Below are 22,405 nucleotides of genomic sequence, written 5' to 3' on the forward strand. Positions count from 1 at the left end.
CTTCTCGTTTGGCTTTTGCAATGAAGAGAAACGAATCGCACGGCCCAATCATTCGCGCGACGGAAAATCGTCATTGTAATTAATTTACAGATATTAAAAAGAAAGACTGGACAGATTCGAACGTAGTTATGAGGTCCGAATTGTTTTATAATGCCCCTTTGTCCGCTTCTTGTCGATCGACGATGATAAATATAATAAAAAGTTGAAGTTGTGGAGAAAAAATGTTGATTTTATTGACAGCTACTACAAATTACACTAAGGTAACTCTCTATAATAGACTGTGCTCACATGAGCTCAAATCCCCAATTTATAATCTCACAAATAATTGATACCTCAGCACAGAGGTTATTGCTTTTATCATACTAACCAACTTTGAACTATTAGTTTACATTACAATTTAATCTAGGCCATCATTGCAACACCTAGGAAGTTCAATTAGAAAAAATATATTATTCGACAATTCATTAACAGGTGAATGGACTTTAATTATTAAAATATTACTCGATATCATTTTCACAATGTTTGAATTATACACGGTGAAACTATAAAATGTTAAGAAGTTAAGAATAATGTGAGATTACAAATTAAGGAATTAATTTGTGATTGAACAAAGACCAACAATATTATTTATCACAAAGCATTAATTGATACTTTTTTAGTAGTACATAGTTTTTTTAATTTGTCTGTTAATTTTAATTTATTGAACTTTTAACACATGTAATTCCAAAGTTGTTCGAAGTTCGCCAGTTCAGCTAGTACATTGTAAATATATCTGGACTTATTCAGAAATCTGAATAATGTTTATTAATCTGAAATGACTTTCCTTCGACTTTTCCAAAGTTTCATAAAATTGATTTCTTCATAAAACAATATTTTTAAATGTAGTTTGACAGCGCTTTGAAAAGAATCTTAAATAAGATATTGCAATTTTTTCTATTTAACTTTAATTCGCCACTTCTTTAATTTAGTGATATTGTATTTAGTGATATTATAGAATTGTATTAACAAAAATTGACTTACCTTTCGCAAAGTTTTCGCTTGGTTATATATATGAGACTTGGGTTCATTGTATAAGCATGCATTTTTGCACATTAACAATAAATCTCGTTCCATTTCAATAAGAAACCTATATTTATTAGTCTGCACTTTTGTGCTAACGGTTTTTAAATCGACTGGCTGCTCTACAACTTCATAATAATCTGGATACCTTTTTCGAGAGGGTAGCACCTGAAATGCTGGATGCAACAACTTATTATTCTCATCTCTAGCCTCTAAAACGGCATTCAGGAGTTCCTCGTATGGATTGTCATCATCTTTTGTCTTTTCTGATGAACTATCGTCATGGTTTACATTGTTTCGAGTCTCTGCCCTGGTTAAACTACGTTTGGCATTTGACTGAGGTACTGGTGAAGATTGTTTAATTAGAGATTTTTTATTATTTGTTACTGGGGTAGACTTATTATTTGTTATAAGTTTGTTGTTGGGTGTAGATTTGTTATTTGATAATTGTGTTGATCTCCTGGACGGTTGCGGTTCCTCTTCTCGTAACCTATAAACAAACATACAAATAGTATACCGGGTGGTGAATCGCCAAACGGGCCATAGGAAACTCAATGGGAAATTCTGAATTGTTGAAGTCCTGCTTCCCTAATTATTTTTCATCAAGAGTTATAAGAAACTTTTTATAGGGGAGTGAAATCTGCATTAAAAATTTTGGAATACGTTTAATTCGTAGAACAATTTTAAAATTTGTTTTCGATACATATTTCAGTCCCCTACAAATAGTTTTTCTTGACTTTGGTGTAAAATAATTAGGGAAGCAGGAATTCAACAATTTAGAATTTTCCACTGGACTTCCTATGGCCTGTTTGACGATTCACCACTCTATAACATATAAATATATTTAACAAATTCAAACTTTGTGAAATATTGTAAATATTCAAGAACCAAAGACAATTTTGAGTCAAGACAGATTGTCCTATCTTTTTACTTCTTTTTGATATATCCTGACTTGATTCTTGACTTATAACGAACTTGCATTGGTAAAAACTACAAATGATAGGTTGTTCACTACTTTTCTATTTATCTAATAATTTAAACAACTTACTAACAACCTACTTAAAAAATATACTGAGTACTCATAAAAAACATAAATTAATAAAAAAATTGAGTGTGACACTTGCATGTTATTACTAGATAATGTAGCTTAATGAAATTTTATATCTGCTTATTACTAAATTGTTAATATTTTTTATAATAACACTACACATTTAAGAATATTATTTAATTTTATTAAATTTTATTTAATTTTAATCAATTTTATTTAACTTTACTTAATGTTATATGGTTTTAATTAATTTTATTTCATTTTACTTAATTTTATTTAATTTTACTTAATTTTGTTTAGTTTTATTTCGTTTTAATTAATTTTTTAAATTTTTCAAATTTTTTTAAACTTTGTATATTTTACAATTTTTTATAATTTTTTTAATTGTTTATAATTTTGTATAATTTTTTATAATGTTTTCAAATTTTTTTAAATTGTTTCCAATTTTTTCTATCTTTTTCTAATTTTTTATAAGTATATAATTTTATTTAATTTTTTTAATTTTATTTAATTTATTGTATTTTATTTCGTACAAATATTTTAAAATCAAACTTGATCCAGTCTTTCTCGAGTTTATAACTCCAGAAAAAATCCAGATCCAGTAAAAAAATATATTATATAAAATTATAGTATGTGTATATTATGTATGTATATTATGTATATTACGGTATACCGCAAGGTTACTACATGCGTCTCGATTTTTTGAGTCACGCTCATAGGATTTCGAGCCCGTGCAAAACACCATACCGAGCGATAAGAAGTATTCACTTCCAAGAATTGAAACTATTGAAAAAAATGATAAACTTACTTGTTTTTGCTAGTGATAAACAGATCGAGAATTTCTGCAGCATCTTTAAATTCTTGTGTATTTCTTTTATAATATGATTTGGTATTATTAACCATCAACTCTATATCACTCTGCAAATCGTCAATATCTTCATATTCGTCCATTTTCAATTTTTGATGTATTTTTTGAAGATCTATGGGATTGTGAACAACATTATAATATTTGGGCTCCTGTCTTCTTTTTGGCATTCGAATAAAGGATTCACTGAGCAAAGTTCCGTCATCTTTTTTGTGTGTCCTTAAGATCTCTACCAACTGATGACATATTTCCATCTAGAAATTAAATTAGGTTCAGTTATCATATGAAATATTTAGTTATTCAATGAATAAAATAGTTGCTCTTTATCTGTGATTTTGAATGGACTTTTGAAATAAAATGTTAAATTTTTACTTCATTAATTAAAGTTTTGTACAATACAACACTCTCGTTTCATAGCGTTGATATCATTTATGCTGTGGCAGGTTTACCAAACAATGGTTTGCAAAATTTTTCTCAAACATTCTTCAAACAGAAAATGCTCCACATTAGCTCAAGAGGGCCATAATTGTTGACGGTTTAAAGCTCAGGAAAACCATACAGGCTAATTATGGACCAATTGCATGCAGACTTGGACTTTGACTGACTAAATTTATATCATTTATAAACCTAAGATATAGTAGTCCACTTAGGAATAATCACAAAATTTCCAAGCAACTATTTTGTTTGGTTACTATAAAAATTTTATCATACTAACAGGATCTGAAAGCTTTCTTCTTTTTTGTGCTGTGGGCCCACTACTGGTAGATGCTTCAAGGCTATCCAAGGAGTCCTCTTCTGTGTACCTGGGCAAAGAACCTGCCCTTCGTCTCTTACTCATGATGCTCCTGAAATATAAATGAATCTAATAAATAAATATATATATATATATATATATATATATATATATATATATATATATATATATATATATATATATATATATATATATATATATATCCAGAGTGATCCATTTCATTTAGATTGTTTTACAAAAATTAAGTTGGTAACTGATTTTAACCAATTTTTTCTTTAAATATCATGTAATAAAGGATCTACTTCGGGACATAATTTAAAATGTTTATTTAAGTTTCCAGGACATACTACGATACTTCAGAGACTTTAAAATATGCAAACATGCCTGGGACAATAAGCACAGAGTGCAATGAAAAGATACATCAATGGTAACGAAAGAAACAGACAGCAAAAAGTGAAAAATCAAAGCAGCCCTCATTAAGAAGATTAATAGGTTAATAGAAAGTCAGAGACACATTATCTACAATTAACTAATAAACACACAAAAATCAGAATATGATACCAATCTGGGGGTACATCACCCTCAGAATTTCAACACAAAACATGGCTAATTGCATACAAGCTCGAGGCCAACTAAGTCAACTGTCAAATTGGCTAGTACAAAGTTACAAATTTCTTATTGATATTTTTTTAAGGATTCCTTGATTGGAAATCGAAACTTCAAAAGAAATGTAACATGGAACACAAGAACACCTTACAGAAAAACAAATTTCAGAACCTCTACAAAAATGCAAATGTCAAAATCTAGATGGAATAAAACAGAAAATTTATATGTTAAAATTAAGGGAACAAAGTAAACATTGCCCTAGATACAGTGAACTTTCTTTAATCCAGCATGTTCAGAACTTGAAGGATGCAATATTTCAAATTATAGAATGAATATCAGGAAAAATAGATAGAAGTGAAAACTAAACAAAATATAGACATTAAAACTCGAAAATGGCTTTTTTTATCATGCTTTTAAGAACTGTTTAAAATAAAAAAAAAACTGATAATTACTGCTGATTTGTGACTCTCATTTGTATCTTTAGTGACAGATTTTGCAGAACAGTAAATAAAACTGAAAGAGTACACATTTGTTATGTGGAAATGTTTAAATTTGAGTTACAGACACACTTTTCACATACATATAGTCATACCAGATTGCCAAGTGTCCCAGACCATATTTTATGGTGCCAAATTAGAGGAAGTTTATTATATCTAGTAATACAGAATGTTTCACGACAGGCTACAAAATTTTTCAGGAAGGATTATGAAGTTATGAAGAATTTAAAGAAAATATGTTGACAGACATGCCACTTTGAAGTTTACAGCAACTTAGTTATTTTAAATAGAACTCCCTGTGTATTATTGCATTTTTAGATACTGTGTAAAATTCTAGAAAAAGATACCATAGGTCAAAACTTCGTATATTTTAAGTTATTTAACTTTTTTCATAAATTTTGACAGATAGAGACAAACTTTTCAAAGTTAATAGATCATCCATTTACAAACATGTCTTGAAAACTTTTGCACATAAAGAGTAGAAACATCCTTTCGAGAATTTACATCAAAATTAGTGCTTACATTAAATCTTAGTGAAAAAAGAAATATAGCAAAACGAGATATGTTTAATGGATAATGTTATGAAAAATAACACAAAAAATGTAATAATGTATAACTGTAAGTAAATTTTAAAACTCGAACAATGTAGCACCGTAAATAAATCGCTAACTTTTATTATGTATTATAAATAGGGGAGAAAAGAGTGTGACATTAAAAAAAGATGGAAAGCCAGTGTGACATGAGGCAAACACAAAGTGGTATATAAAAGAAAGAAGGAATATTGTGAGTTAAACGAGAATAGACAGAAAGCTGAACAGATTTATGATTTTAAGAAATGGGTTGGATAACATTCAGAAGAATCTAATCCCATTGCATTGCGAAAAGGCTCTTTGAGAAACTAAAGAGGTCATCAAATGAAGTGCAACAAAAGCTAATAAGGTAGAAACTACCATTTTAGTTATCCCAACTTAAAAAATAAAATAGAAATGTGAAAATGAATTCTTCTATTATCAAATTATCCAGGTACGTCCACCAGGTAAAGAAAATCCACACATAAACACATAATATATAACAAATATACATTTAATATAAAAAATTACAATTATAATAATAATATAACAAAAATTAAAGAATGAATAAAATTATAAAACATAAAAAAATTTAAATGATAATATGTGATCTGAAAAAGTTGAGTTACATATTCAATTGTATAATGAGAAAGAATAGTAAACTAAAAAAAACAAACAACATTTAGATATCTTCATAATAACTTCAGACACTGCCATCATTATCTTCATCGTGTGTATTAATAATTATAATGGGGTCTACTTCCCGTCTATCAAATATTCTTTCTCATTTGTACCATTTTATGATTTCCTTTTCAAAATGTTTTATTGAATTTTTCCATACTTGAGGAGTAATAGTTCAGGCTGTTTCAAACAAGCTTGTTCTGTATTACCATTTCTACTAATATTCCTATATTGTTTGGAAATGCCCCAAATGAGTTCAATAGTATTAAAATTGCAATGATCGCTTAGGTGGCTTATTTCTAAAAGAATTATTTTCATTTATATGTACATAATTTTACAAGTTTATTTCATTTTCTACCTCTGTTGATTAAATGTGACTTGCCTATTATTTTCTTCAATAAAGTACGAACCAATGATTCTGTGTCCCAAAATTGCACACCAGAAGCTCACTTTTGCATTATGTACAGAAACTTCTTGAACTTCATCTGGTCTGGCAAAGCCCAGAAATCAGAAAATAATGTTCCACCAGAAACATTTTCTTCTCTGTATTTAACACCATTTTTAACAATTAGGCCTTACTAATTAATTGTTTAAGGATTACTTGACAGGTCTATACTAGTTAATTTGGGTATAATAGCATGCATAAAGAGACACCTATATCAGTTTCAGTACTGTTTATTTCGGGCAATACTGTATTTCGTCTTTTCCCTTTTAAGAAAGACACTATTCTCAAAACTCCAAGAAAAAACAATGCCTTCACCATGACCTAAACATTAACAAAACGTTTGAGCTGTTAAGAAAATTGCACCTAGAAGTTGAAGTAAAATTCCATAATTACAGAGAAATATTCAAAGAATATTTTAATTTGGGTTTTGGAGTTCCTAGCTCTGAAACTTACAAAGTATGTGATAAAATTTTTATAAAACTGAATGCTGCAGTGGAAGAACTAAAGAAGATTCAAACTGAATCTGAGCTACATCACTGAAAAGCAGAAAGTGCATATTCATCTTTGAAAACTGATGAAGAAGAAGCGGAGTTGAATTCTAATGTGATATCAAAAAGAAAAACTGCTTGGCTGTATATTATGAATCACAAAAGTTTTATTTAAAAATCCTTTTTAAAAGGGGTATAATTAAAAAAACCCTTTTGGACTACATCACAGAATATTTTAAGACAAAAAAGTCCATTATTACCTGGTATAGATGAATCAAGCCACTAAATATCTCTGTAAAAACCCTTAAAAAGTTACAAAATTTATTGTATGTTACATTATTATACAATATTTTCAACACAACACAAGTTACAATGTGTAACATAGTTTCCCACATTTCTAGAATTATATTCAGACCACATAGAATTTGTTAGCAAAGCATCTATGGGTAACCTAATTGCTGCTGATTAGGAAGTGCTATATGCATGAATAATACTGTTATTTTGGCAATGAAAATTCCTAATGAAAGATGATCCAGTTCTTTCCAGCTGAAAATGGCAATGTTGCATGATTGTTAAACTTCTGTTTACAAATATTTGCCTCATGTTTCAATACAAAAAAATAAGAATCTGAGATGTTATGTAAACTTCGTCAAAATAATTGTTTATCACTGGGAATATAATTATTTTTTGTTTATATTCCCTGTTTTTTATTTCAATAAACGAATTTAAATAAAATTGTAACCTCATCAAAGTTTATTCCCAAATTTAATAAATTATCAGCCCTGTTGAATTCCATTTAAAATTTGAACTAAACATGGCCTCAATAGTCTGTGGCCTTTTCTAAAAGTATGTTAAGATAATTTCGTTTTTGTACCACCAGCAACAACACATTGTTGTGACAACACAACAAAATTTATTCCACTATAAATAAAATACATGAAATCAGAAATCGAAAGTTATGTTGGTGCATATGTATTTCAAAAAATATATATAACAGCATTTTAATGCATAAATAGACTATATAAGACATCTAACAAAGCTTAGAGTTCATTCTCAAGAGGTGGTGGAGTCCTTATTGCAGTTCATAAGAGCTTTAACAGTTAAACATACAAGCAAACAACTTTTTGTCCTGGTGACTGAAGGTACAAATCAGTTTATTATAGGAACAGCATATTTTCCACCAAAGTCTACATTTGAGAAATATTCCATATTTTGTGAAACTTTAGAATAAATAGCTGAAGTTTATCCATCTGCACACTATAATCTGGCTGCTGACTTCAATTTACCAAACTGTGAATGGTTTTCAAATGACATGTGCTCTACAACAATTCCTGTACCAGCTGTCAGCATCTGAAGTTGAAGCCCTGCAGGTTGTGTCTGGTATGTGTGCATACCACAATTTGTTTCAGTCCAACACTATTGTGAATTCTACTGGTAATATTCTCGATTTGGTGTTGGTTGATGATGCTACTGTAGTGTCCAAGGCAGATGAAACTCTTTTGAGGGAGGGTATGCACCACCCACCACTGAAATTTGAGATAAAGATGACCAAAAGGTGCCCCAATAATAGTGGTTTGGTTAGTGATGGTTTCTATAGGGACTTTAAGTCAGCTAACTATGTGAAAATAACTGATTTTTTATCACAGTTCTGTTGGGATAATTTATTTTTAGGAAAACCACTGAATCAAATTGTGAGTATTTTTTATGATATAGTTTACTTAGCTATAGAATTATTTATCCCCCTAAGAACATATTCAAAATGTAGATTCCCTTCTTGGTTCTCACCAGAGTTGAAGGACCTGATAGTTGAGAACCAGAGGCTCACAAAAAATATCTATCTAAATCTCTTTTTTATTATCGCACCTTTTCTCAGCTGAGGGCCACCTGTAAATTGTTAAAAGCTGGAGGCCAGAGAAATCATATTTATTTAACAGAATTATCACTAGGAAATAATTTGAAGGGATTTTGGTTGTTTGTGAATTCACAGAGGGAAAGCCTTCCTTGCCCGCTGTGTTGAGTTATGGTGGTGTTGAATCCAGTCACGGACCAAATATTGTAAATCTTTTTGCAGAATATTTTTCTACAGTCTATTCCACTCAAATATGTGACATACCCAGTGATTCACCTTCACTTGGTCCTACTAACTTGACTGGTTTCAACATAACTATATCTGATATTTATTTAAAATTATCAGAACTGGATGTGAATAAGGTTCCTGGTCCTGATGGATTGCCCCCCAGCTTTCTCAAGAATTGTTGTTTTATATTATCCAGACCTCTTTTTCACATTTTTAATCTGTCCTTAAATAAGGGTAAATTTCCAGAATGCTGGAAAAATAGTTTTTTAACACCTATTTTTAAAGTGGTAGATAATTCATTGGTGAATAATTACAGGCCCATTAGTATAATTAGTGTAATACCAAAGATATTTGAATGTTTTGTATGTGACTATCTTAAAGCTTCACTTAAAAAACAGCTAGTAGACCAACAATTTGGATTTCGGAATAGCAGATTAACTGAATGTAATATATTAGTGTTTGTGGCTTCCTGAGGAAGGCCATGGATAGGGGCTGTAGGGCACATGTACTATACACTGATTTCTCCAAGGCCTTTGTTCGGGTCAACAATAATATTTTAATAGTTAAACTTAAAAAAATGGGTGTTAATGGGCCACTTCTTAGATGGCTGAGAATATACTTGATTTTCCGAATTCAGATGCAAATCTGAACAGTGCATATCAGGGATTTTGTTTCCAGTGAGATTAAGGTTTATTCAGGAGTACCCAGAGTTCTCATTTGAGACCCCTGTATTTAACATATTCATCAATGATATACCCCACTGCTTCCAGCACAGTTCACCTCTTCTTTTTACGGGCGATCTAAAGTCCTACACAGTTATACAGAAGATTGTGTTAATCTTCAACAAGATTTCGATCAGTTGAGTGAGTGGTGTGTGTATGCACCCTGAATGCATCTAAGTGTCATGCTGTTTCTTTTGGATAATCGAGAGACCCAATGGAATATAATTATAATATACAGAACATTCTTGTTGACTGGGTTACCAGAAATCATGATCTGGGAATTAATTTAGACTCTAAACTTTTATTTGAATCGCATTATTTGTCAATAATTTCCAAGTCTTTACAAATGCTTGGCTTTATAAAAAGATTCACTTTCAGAATATTGAAGGGATTAAATTACTATATTGTTCTTTAGTCAGACCCCATCTAGAGTATTGTTCTTGCCTGTGGTCTCCATCTTATATTTACATATCAAAAATTGAGACAGTGCAACACAAGTGTTTGAAATAAGTAGTATATAAACAGGGTATACCTTTTGAATTAAATCAAGTAAATTATGATCAAATTGAAACTTGGTATTCTCTCATTGTATGACTGATGATTAATTAAAGATGCAAAGATGCTTTATGGTATAATTAATTCTACAGTCTTGTGTCCTCAGCTACTTGAGCAGGTTGATCTGCATGTACCTCTATGTAGAACACGATTAAACCAAACTTTTTATGTTCCTCTCCACAGAATCAACTATGCATAATAATTTTTTATCTTGAGCACTAAGATGGGCAAATATTCACCCAGATCTAGATTTTTTTGCACTGAAGGCCGAATTCATTTCTGGTCTCAGGCATGTGTTTATTTAAGTGGCTGTGGAATAGGTAATCATCATTTTGATGTGCAAAACTAAATTACGTGATTAAGATTGTGATATTTATACTTTTATTGTTGTGATATTTATACTTATATTTTTTTGTTTTATTGTATACATTGTAAACATTATTAATCTTATTGGGCAGCAGCCCGTTGAAACTAAATTAATAAATAGATAATTCATAAATGAATAATTATAAGTATAGTATATTCTTTTACCAAATTCCCATCAGTAAACATGAGCACGTGTTGATATTCGCCGTCTCATTCGTCAAGAGGCTATAAAAATTAATTTATTACCGTAAGCGAGACATATTCTCATGTTACAGATCCTAATTTGCCATCATTTTAAATTCAAATTGTATCGTGTTGATTTTTAAGTTAATTATATTGTGTTATATTTATGTTATAGTTATTGTTAAGTTATTTACTGGTCGTGTTATTTTTTAGAGTTTAGTTTAATTGTGATATAATGATTAAATTTCAAGAAATTCTTACACTAACAGTATCAAAATTAAATATTTTTAAAAATCATATGATACATAGGTCGTACATCAGTACGACCCTGTTTGGCTTACACGTGGTTATGTTGACGATTGGGCATTTGTAGAATGAATAGGGTTTAACATCTTTTAAAATTGGTTATAGTTTGATGTAATAGTTTCACAAGTAGCAAGATTGGATAACATCAAATATTTCAAATTTGAATGTATAGTTGAAACTTCTTTTATATACAATCTGATCATCATAGTGAGTCAGAATAATAAAGCAAAAGATGAATTTAAGAATAAGGTATGAAGGGTGAACAATTCCCTGTTACTTATGTCATAACAAATGTCTATAGGTACCTATACAATTAATTATTAAATTGCCTATTAAAATGATAATGTAAGTAATGTGGTAAGATAGTGAAGTTTTTGGTGAGGTTATGCTAGATATTATGCATTATATACAAATAAAAGAGATAGCAAAGGCATGATTTTAATCTACTATTCCTTGTCTTATTTCATTCTGTTTCAGAAACACTGTAACATAAAAATTAAAAAACAATCTCAAAATAAAAGAGCCTACACAAATTTTTTTAAATAATTATTTGATGTATCTGGACAGATTTGGGTTGTTTGAAAAATAAATAGGATTGGTTGTAGAATAGTATTCGACAATTGAAAAATATTTAAAATATTGGAATAAAAACAGACCAAGTATCTCATTTACACAAAATGAGAAAACTCCATACAAAATATTTATATCAGAATTATAACAATGCTATGTCAACAACACATCAAGTTACTTGTGAATTGGAAATTGGTAAATTTTGATATGTGTCAAAGTTCTTTCTTACTAAATTTTATTTACATTTTAGTTACATTTTTGTATTTTTGGTACTGTTCTTTGTAACGCATACCGCATTAACGACACTTCACATACAAATATTGTTTCACTCAAATATAAATAAGTCTAATGTTATGGTAGTACACTATGTTTGGTTCAGCATTTTTAGCTTTTATAACATGTTTGAAGGAAAATATGCAGTCCAGCAAGTAAAGGAATGCATACTTCAACACAAACACAAGACTAACAAACGAAAACAGAATAACAAAAGGCATACCTTCGTTTTTTTGCTGCCCTATTCAAAGAGGTTACCTTTCCAACATTGGTACGAAATCTGCAATGTATTTACGCTCAGATCGTTTTTCTAAATATTAGGTATCGATAAAAGCATCAAACCATTTAATTAACATGCTGGAATACTAAAAATGACAAAAACACAAATTATATAAAATTAGGCGCGACAAGCGACTCATCACTCAATTCGATATTTATACAATGGCGGCTAACGATGTTTAGATAGAGCGAGAGCACGCGTAAAATAATTCATGAAACGAAGATGGAGACAATCTGGTTGAAATAGACAACGCCATTTTGAAACGTTGCGTTTGGTTCAAAATTTCATTGAATAAATAAATATTGTAATGAATGTAGTTGACACTTTTATTTCATAAATACATTTTGTTATTAATTTATTTACACATAATAACATCATATAACCATATTTAAGATATTTCTGAATTGATTTTATATTATTTATAATGAGTTGATAATTTTGAAGTAATGGGAAATTTTACCCGATTTTCAAATTAAAAAAGAGAAAGCTATTAGCCGGTTAGTTTATGCAACATTAAAAGCGATATTTCATCATACATGTTGCATATACATATAATTGACCTTGTCAAGTTGGGAAATATGAACTATGTTTGAACTTCCCTCCCTGCCTATTTTTGAAGCTACAAGCGTAAAGTAAAAAGGTACGTAGCGTTTGTACCAAGTACAAAAGTTTATGCACTTGGTGATTTAAGTCTGTAATGACGTATAATAAACAACTTATTTGGTATAATTTTTTCTAGATGTATAAATGGTATCAATAATAAAATAAACTCGTTCACGGAATATGCTTTTGTTTTTAAAATAGTTCTAAAGTGAAATCTGCAACAAGGAATAACATTTTTCCATTGTTATCTTTAGATATCTGAAACTAGATGGCACTGAGATAGAGCTGAATATATCCATTAGACTACGAATTTGATAATTAGAGATTTTATTATAAAAATTCTTAAGAAAATTGATTATAATGTACATATTATATACCTACGTGATCAAAACGAAATAATGGATATGTTAATAACGAAGGAATAATAGAATTAATATACCAAACAAATAAAGAATTATAAAGTAATAATTGTTCAATTTTTAAAATAACTTGGATTGAAAAATGCTAACGAGTGAGCTTGAAACAATTTAACAAGTGACATTAAGGTGATATAATATATAGGTATCTAACAACTCTTGTTAGTAAGTATAATAGTACTGACTTTAATTTTCCACATTTTAAAAGGTTGTCTAAAAACCAAAACTTATTATTACCAAAAAATATCCATATAGTAAACAATTTAGAAAAACCAGTCAATTCAAATGATAAATGATTTAAAGTTAGACCGTTTTTGATGCATTCCGCAACAGATGTCTTAATCTGGAAAAAGATAAATATTTCAGTCTTGATGAACAGATAGTACCATTTACTGGAAAAATTTCAAACAATACGTGAAGAATAAGCCATGCCCATGAGGTATTAAAATTTTTGATATGTGCGGAGCCAATGGAATGCTTTACGATTTCCTAATTTATCAAGGCTCAACGACTGAAATACCAACAAATTTGCTTTGTGTCCTTCCGTAGTGTTGCACCTTACTAAAGATGTAGCCGAAAATGTTTTTGTCTATTTTGATAATTATTTTTCAAGTTATTTACTTTTTGAAAAATTAACAGTGAGACACCTATATTCAATAGGTACTGTGCGACTAGAAAGATTTAAGAGACCACCGTTTACACCAGATAAAGATTTCAGTAAACAAAACAGAGGGTATAATGAAGAAGTGGTTAATGCAGAAGGATCAGTCATCATCATCATCATTCAATCTTCGCTTATCCCCTGCTGGACATATATCTCCCTCATAATTTTCCATCTATTTCGATCTTGTGCCTCTTGCATCCAATTCCTATGACAATTTTTTAGATCGTCAGTCCAACGTGTTGGTGGACGACCTCTGCTTCGGTAGACATCATCTCTTGGTCTCCATTCCAGTATCCGCTTTGTCCATCTATTATCTGTCATTCGAGCCACGTGACCTGCCCAGTTCCATTTCAGTGTTGCTACTCTCTCTACTGCATCAGCCACTCCTGTTCTTTGTCGTAGCTGGCGATTTGGGATCTTGTCTCGTAGTGAAACGCCCAACATAGCACGCTCCATCACCCTTTGACACACACGGATCTTTTGAACTGTTCTCCTTGTCATGGTCAACGTTTCCGCACCGTAAGTTAACACTGGCAAAACACACTGATTAAACGTTTTTCTTTTAAGGCATATTGGTATATCAGACGATTTGAAAGTATGGTTCAGCTTGCCGAAGGCTGCCCAAGTCAGTCTTATACGACGGAGAAGCTCAACGGTTTGGTTATCTTTTCCTATGCGAATCTCATGACCTAGGTATTTATAGGCCATTACCTGGTCTATGGATCTTGTTCCTACGCATATATCTTCGCTGACTACAAGATTTGTCATCATCTGGGTTTTAGATTTGTATTTTCAATCCCCCTTCTAGCGAGGAAAGGTAGAGCTGATTTGAAAGTTCTTTGGCCTCATCTATCCTATCAGCTATTAGTACAATATCATCTGCAAACCTTAGATGGCTAAGCTTTTCTCCGTTTATGTTTATGCCCTTGTCGGTCAGTTTTGTCCTTACATATATATTCCAAAAGCGTAGTGAACAGTTTCGGTGATATGGTGTCCCCCTGGCGTACTCCACGTTGTATCGGGAATTTCTAGGAATGTCATATAGACATGTATAATATATATATATATATATATATATATATATATATATATATATATATATATATATATATATATATATATATCTTCTTCGTCTAGCCATTCACGTCCACATCTGAACATAAGCCTCTTCAAGTCTTCCTTTCCATTGTTTTTTATTGTACGCTACTTGTAGCCAATTTTTCCCGGCAGTCCTTTTCAGATCATCTGTCCATCTCATAGGAGGTCTGCCTCTGGGTCTTTTGTGTTGGTATGGTCTCCAGGTTAAAATTGATCTGTGCCATTTGTTTAGATCGCTCCTAGCTACATGTCCAGCGTATTCCCATTTCAACTTTAATGATTTTTGCACCACATCGGTGACTTTGGTTTTCTGTCTTATCCATGTGTTTGTTTTCTTGTCCTTAAGTGATATACCTAGCATTGCTCTTTCCATCGCGTGTTGAGTGACTCTAAGTATATTCATATTCTTTTTTGTGATTGTCCATGTTTGTGCCGCATAAGTTAATATCGGAATAATGCATGCATCAAAAACTTTAGATCTAAGATGTAATTGAATTTGTTGATTTCTGAGTATATAGTTCAGTTTACCGAATGCTGCCCAAGCTAACTTTCTTCTTCTTTTTATTTGTTCAGTTTGAATTTCCCTATTTAGTATTATTTTTTGTCCTAAGTATATATATTCTTCAACTTTTTCTATAACTTTATCGTTTATTATTGTCACGGTGTCTTCGGAGTGCATGACTTTTGTTTTGTTTAAATTCATTTTCAGTCCTATTTTAAAAGATTCGGTATGTAGTTCTAAAAGCATGGTTTGCATTTCTTGTAGGTCAGTAGCTATCAAGATTATGTCATCTGCAAATCGTAGATTACTGAGGTAGCGGCCATTGATGTTTATTCCCTTATATTTGAAATTTAGGTTTTTAAAAACGTCCTCCAAAACTAAGGTGAACAGTTTGGGTGATAAAGTATCTCCCTGTTTGATGGTACAGGGTTCGTGTGTTCATTTTCATTTACGTAGTATGTAGCTGTAGCTTGATTCATAGTTTCTTTTATTAAGTTAATATATCTGCTGTCTATTCTACAATTTTGCGTTGCGTATATTACGGCCGTGTGTTCTATGGTATCGAAAGCTTTTTCGTAGTCTACAAATGCTAGGAAAACTGGAAACTTGTATTCGATACATTTTTCTATTAATATTTTTGTGGTTAACAGGTGATCGGAAGTTGAATAGGCTTTTCTAAAACCTGCCTGTTCATATGGTTGGTATTCGTCTAATTTCCTTGTTAGTCGAGTAGTTATGACTTTGGTGAGTATTTTAAACAGGTGTTTATATATATATATATATATATATATATATATATATATATATATATATATATATATATATCAATTTTGGCTTTTAATATGACCCTCCTCTACAATCTATTGCAAAATAATTTTTTTTGTAGCCAAATTAAAATTCAGGTCTGAAAGAGTTAAAATACGAAAACTATTATGTTCTGGTTCATTCACATATCATGTGAATCCCCGGTGGTAACAAGCAAATCCCACCTAAAAGTTATTCCGGTAGCATATAAATCAGCGAATAAATTTATAGCCGAAGTGTGCTTGGTACCAATTTATTTTTTCAAATTGTGTCTTAAAGAAATCAGATATTCAAGCGTATACAAGTTAGGTTATGTATTATTTATTTTGAATTTATTGTGTGGGAGTGACTAACGATTCAAAAGAAGGAAGGCTTATTCTAAGGCCTGTTTTAATTAGGTACGATTTTTTTTGATAGCTCGTTATAAGTACGCACGTATTTACATAACAAAACTATTTTATATGTACAAGGAAGAAAACAAGAAAAATAATTTATTGAATTCAAACAATCAACATCAAAGAAATAAAAACGCATTTCATACAAAAATGGAGTTGAGGCTATGTTTATTTGAAGGTGCATTTGTGAATAGACTACCTGAAACAAACAAAACAAAATTAATAATATAAATAGATAAATCATAGAATGGAAAAGAAAACTTTTGAAGTGTATAAAATGTATTTCCTAGCTGAGTGCCTTTGAAACAGCTCAATAAATAGATACAGTATTGTGTGAACTAATGGAATGATTGTGACATTGTTCAATATTCACAGTTGGTAACACTGTCCACACATTTACAACTGACCAAGCATTGAAAACATAACCTTACTTTTCTCTGTTGGCTAATCACAAATTAGTGATCCTTTCCCAAGTTAACATGCTCCTTTTCTAACTTGGATGCACTGTACTGAAGATGACCAATAGTCAGAAATACATATATATGGTTGCCTTCCATCGATATACTATTTTTTTTTGTTTTCCTGTTTTACGAGACATGCCATTACATTTTACTTTTATTATTCACTCGCATTAACCATTTCTATTTGTTTTAAACGTTTGGAATTCCTTTCCTCAGGTAGCTGTAGCTTCCTCAGTGGTTATTGTTAATGGTTGCCCTGGTAACCATCAGGGTCTTCTAACTCTAATGCCACAAATTAGTCGCATTGCTCCTACACTGATTCATTCCCAAGTTAACATGCTCATTTTCTAACTTGGCTGCACCATACTGAAGACAACCAATAGTCAGGTTTACACGGTTTAGACATATATACGGTTTCCTTCCATCGATATACTTATTGATATGACAGAAGAACAAAAGAAAAGAAGGGAGAATGAAGTGGAAAGGGTGGAAAGGGACATGAAAAATCTGTAAGTCAGAACCTTTGGAGAAACAGTGAGTGATTGGAAATTTTGGAGAAAGACTGTAAGAAAGAAAAAAAAAGAAAAGTATAGAAATGCAACTAAAGTTATAAAAATATTAGCCACACATATAGAAAATACTTACCTATAAAATGTTTTTTAGCATTTTCTTCGTTTGATATCACTTTACAATCTTTAATTTCGACTATTTGAAAATCTAAACATCTGAATTTCTCATCGTTTTGGTAAAGTTCCCTTAACGCCGAAGGAGCAAAATAAGGACGTCCAGAAAAGGGGTTTATAAAATCTGCCCAGTAACCAACATTTCTTAATTTATCACAAATACTTTTGGCAGCAATCAAAAACTAAAAAAGAAATAGCGTTAGTAATGTAATAGTTTTGTTGACGTTATTTTCGGTGTAAGATTAAGTTGCTTGTGTCAGAAAATATCTCTTTTTATGTGAAACACCTATTGACTCGATTTGAATGTGCTGTTACGCAAACGAAATTATCCGCTTCAGGTTTTCATGCCCCCTCACTGCTGATCCATTGTCATTTTATTGTCTATATCTATCTATATCTTATTCATAACTTTTTTTTGGAAGTAATCTTTTATAAACAAATGTGTTACTTGCTCTATTGAAATGAACTATTATCTTAAACTGCATGTTGTATTGCATACACATTTGATGTAACCAGTGTATTGCTAATTTTAGTTTGTCTTCTGTTTCTTGTACATTTTTTATCATCTGAAAATATTAGGGTGCTTAGCTGAGTATGTTGATTGAGTTGTATGTCGCAATATTCTACTGATTTCCAGTTTTTGAAAAGATCAAAGTTATTTTTAAATTTTTGTTTAGATCCGATAGCTTTGTAATTCATAATAATAGCAGTAATTCTTCTTTTATTGTACTTTCCTGTGGTCTCTTGCCTTCAGAAACACAAGCAAATCTTATTAATTTTATTTTCCTTCTGTTACTAAAGAGAAGAAAGAAGAAATTGGAATAAACATGTAATGATAATTGCAAAAATTGTAAGAGACAGTTAAAATCTAAAAGAATTGACTTTGATCCTAGTATGTTAAAACTTGATTTATACAATATAAAATATATTAAGTACATTTGAGGTCATTAGAACCACAGTGACCTAACTGCACATTTTTCCAATATCAATTTTATTCAACGAGCCAAGTAAATGTTGAAACAGATATTGCCACAGTGATCTAAAATTAGTTAAAACAGAACATAAGTAGCGCTATAGTGGCCTATGCGAGTAAGGCCACTGCCATACCATAATGTCAAAAATTTGACACTTAGGCCTAACTTCACGTTAATTAAAACCAGTATTGGATCATGAATGTAACTTGATTTGCACTTCGAATGTGCCGCTGGTAAATAGTCAAGCTCCATGTGGAAAAAAGACGTAATTTGAATTAACACAATACATGAATATATGACCGCTCACTATGCTGGACCACCGATCTCGTTTCTCGTATTTTGTGTGCTGTCGTCTTGAGATGCTTCTAGTGACTCTACTGGTATCTTCGCATATGACATGTTATATCTGCATAGAATGCTGCGCTGCCGCATCGGAAAAAATGCATGAAATAAACTTAAAATAGATAGTGGCGTGAACAAGTATTTTGTTTGTGATTTATTTAAATCATGCTCATTCAATCAAACAATCACCTTAATACAAAATTAAATTGACTAAGAACCTGAAGATTGACCAAAACGTATAATTTTTAAGAAATAAAGCAAAGTAATTATAACAATATAATTTTAAGTTTTTTGTGTGATGTATGTTATATGTATTATTTCTATTTCCAGAAATGTTTGGTGAAGATAAAGATGATCCATATCAGGATTTCATAACTGGTTCAGAGTATGTACCCTCAAGATCGCCATCACTGACATCTACAGAGCTATTTAATATTTTGGATCTAGAATACATATCTCCAAATATGAACCTACAAAATAACGCTAAAAACTTATAAACTTAAAGAAAATCAAGAAAGTGCATATGACAGGAAAATAAGTGGAAAAAGAATACAAGAAAAGAAAAGCGAGCTAAAGGATAGGAATATATTAATTCTAAAGCTACGTTAATACCACCTAAAAGTTTAAATACAGATTCCCTGTAATTGTAGCAGAATGCCATGACAAAATCGAGACTGCACAGTAGAAGCATATTTTTGATAGATTTTATGTAATGGAGAACAATCATCATATCTCTTCTTTTTGGTAAAAATGTTACTTGACAATTGGATTGATGTTATAAAAGCAGCATGAAAAAGAAATCCTTTCAAGATTATAAGAATGAACAAAGAATACTTTTATTCAACAAATAATTTGGAAAACAATATTACTAATCAAAAATTCACTAGTGCCAAGTCAAAAGTTAAGTGGTTGAGTGTTCAATAGCTTTCATATTGTAAGCTACTTCCATTCAGTTTTTGTTTTAAGTACAGTAATAATGTTGATGTCTTGTTTTACAGTGAAACAAATAAAAAAAAGAATTTCTATAGATATAAAAACTATTATCTTTGATCTTTTATATCCAGAGGGAAAATAAATAAATGTTGGCAAGAAAAAAGATTTGGTGGAGCTTCTTCAATATATTCCTCCAATTCATCATGCGAAATGATTTGGATGTAGGCCATCACCATCTATGTAGATGACATGGATGGTGAAGTTGTCCTAATTTCATTTTTTTTATATAGACAACTGTTTTTTAAGCTAAAAGTAAACAATACACTATTTTTAATAATTATGTTAGTTAAGTAATATTAGTAGTTAACTGATTATTGTAATATAATAATTGGACTGTGTTATTTTATTTGAATCCTCAAAGTCGAAGTGGCCTATTTGCAAATGAATTAGCTTCTAGGGTACCTAGGTTTAATGTAACCAGTAAAAAATATATGAGACATTACTTATTTTAAAAGATTTAAACCAAATTTAATCATGTTAGTCAACATACTGATCTCTAATGTTCTTATCAGTTGTATCACTCTGGTTCTCATGGCCTCATTTTATCTAATATAAAATACATTGGTTGCCTGACTTAATATTAATTAATAATAATTATAAAACAATATAAACCAATATTTAAAACCTTAGAAATACATGAAATTTTAACAACACAATGCAATTCGCAATTACCTCCTTACCACCAAATTATGAGCATCTCTCAAACAATACATGGCAGTTATGTGATAATCTTTTTAAAGAGTTTGGTGCTGATCAATGCAAAAACAATCTAAAGTATAAAAGTAGATTATATATAGATAAATGGAAGAACCAAGAGAAAAAGACAAAAATTAACTTGAAAAACAATCTTATTTCTTTCCAAACTAATATTTTAAGTAACAATTGGGTCCACCCTTGGAAAATAAAATATTGATGGTTATTTTACACTAAAAAAATAATCTTAAACGCTATTTATTAACACTTACTGTCTGAGCTAATCTTTCAGTTTCCAATTCTTTATTTTTTCTTAAATCCTTAATATTTGGCTTCAAAGCAACTGTAATCACAGACAATTCTCCACTATCTTGTAAAGTTCTATAAGGGAATAAATCTTTTGCTATTTGTCGAAGTAAAGTTGGACATGACTGAACTCTGACCACCATATCTCCTTGTTCACAAGACTGGAAAAGTACAAATTTAGTTATCTTCATTATCTTCACATTTAGATATTTATTATTAAATTAAGGTATTTTACTGTTGGATAATGTAATACACCCTTTACACTTACTCTTCTCATTCACATAAAATGTTACCATTAAGTTGGCGAATCAACTGTATTCTAGATTTACTTGTTTTATAATCGATGTTAAAAATCGGCATTAAAACAGATTAAATATATCGATTTATGCCTCATATGTGGACAATAAGACTTAATATATTATAATGCCAGTACAACTGCACTTGTACTGCAATGCTAGGATGTATTGTTACTTACACTGTCATCTATTTGTTCCATTATCAACTCATGTTGAGATCTAACAGTTGTTTGAGTATCATACCAAGCAATTCCAATATTACCTCTCAAAAACAACGGAAACTCATTGGCAGCCAATAATTCAAAACTGGGGTCACGCCAAACCAAATTACAAGAATCTAAAAAGAATTTATAATCAGAACCATATTTCAATACAGCATGCAAACAATAATATTTGCAGTTTTATGATCCAATGTCAACAAAATCAAACACTTGTAGGATCTTTGGTAGATATATACAAAGGTTTTATTTTTGGTTCAGATTTAGATTTTAAATGAAATATTTTGTACCTTCTATGGGTTGTTTTGATTTAACATATTTGTATGGACTTTCACTGTTGTTTCCACTTCCAACTTTTCTTGAATAATTTCTTAACAGAATAGCTACACAATTATTATTTTTAACTGTCTTGTGTAATAATGAAAAATATCTACATGACATCTTTAAATTTTACAAAACATTGACATTTAGTAAATAATTTAGAATTTGCGTCATCTTTGACATTGACATTAAATTAAAGTAACTTATTCATCAGTTGCTATCTATTTCAAATTTTATCTTGTTAACCAATTGTGTTCTTATATAAATTTAATTGGGTCATTTGATTTGCTCA

General features: G+C 30.4%; 2 protein-coding genes across 5 annotated transcripts in view; both read right to left on the reverse strand.

Annotated features, from left to right (window-relative positions):
• polybromo (protein) overlaps positions 1–12,583 on the reverse strand; it is an 88,992-nt gene extending 76,409 nt beyond the window's left edge. For 3 of the 4 annotated variants that reach the window (XM_072539765.1, XM_072539763.1, XM_072539762.1), the window contains exons 1-4: positions 12,288–12,581; positions 3,688–3,817; positions 2,916–3,226; positions 1,021–1,549 (exon numbers count right to left, since the gene is read on the reverse strand). In XM_072539765.1, coding sequence (XP_072395866.1) covers positions 1,021–1,549; positions 2,916–3,226; positions 3,688–3,810 — 963 coding nt within the window. In that variant the 5' untranslated portion in view covers positions 3,811–3,817; positions 12,288–12,581. Of the gene's footprint in view, positions 1–1,020; positions 1,550–2,915; positions 3,227–3,687; positions 3,818–12,287 lie in introns of all 4 variants that reach the window. The other variant, XM_072539761.1, reaches the window with a different exon arrangement.
• A 4,322-nt stretch (positions 12,584–16,905) lies between these two features.
• LOC140447235 (cobalamin trafficking protein CblD-like) lies at positions 16,906–22,371 on the reverse strand. The gene is made up of 5 exons (XM_072539770.1): positions 22,083–22,371; positions 21,754–21,911; positions 21,245–21,439; positions 17,933–18,152; positions 16,906–17,025 (listed from the first exon to the last, which is right to left on the reverse strand). The coding sequence occupies exons 1-5, from the start codon at positions 22,231–22,233 to the stop codon at positions 16,967–16,969; spliced, it is 783 nt and encodes a 260-aa protein (XP_072395871.1). The 5' UTR covers positions 22,234–22,371; the 3' UTR covers positions 16,906–16,966.
• Positions 22,372–22,405: the final 34 nt, after the last annotated feature.

The sequence above is a fragment of the Diabrotica undecimpunctata genome, chromosome 8, assembly GCF_040954645.1.
Source record: "Diabrotica undecimpunctata isolate CICGRU chromosome 8, icDiaUnde3, whole genome shotgun sequence".
NCBI classification, from domain to species: Eukaryota; Metazoa; Arthropoda; class Insecta; order Coleoptera; family Chrysomelidae; genus Diabrotica; species Diabrotica undecimpunctata.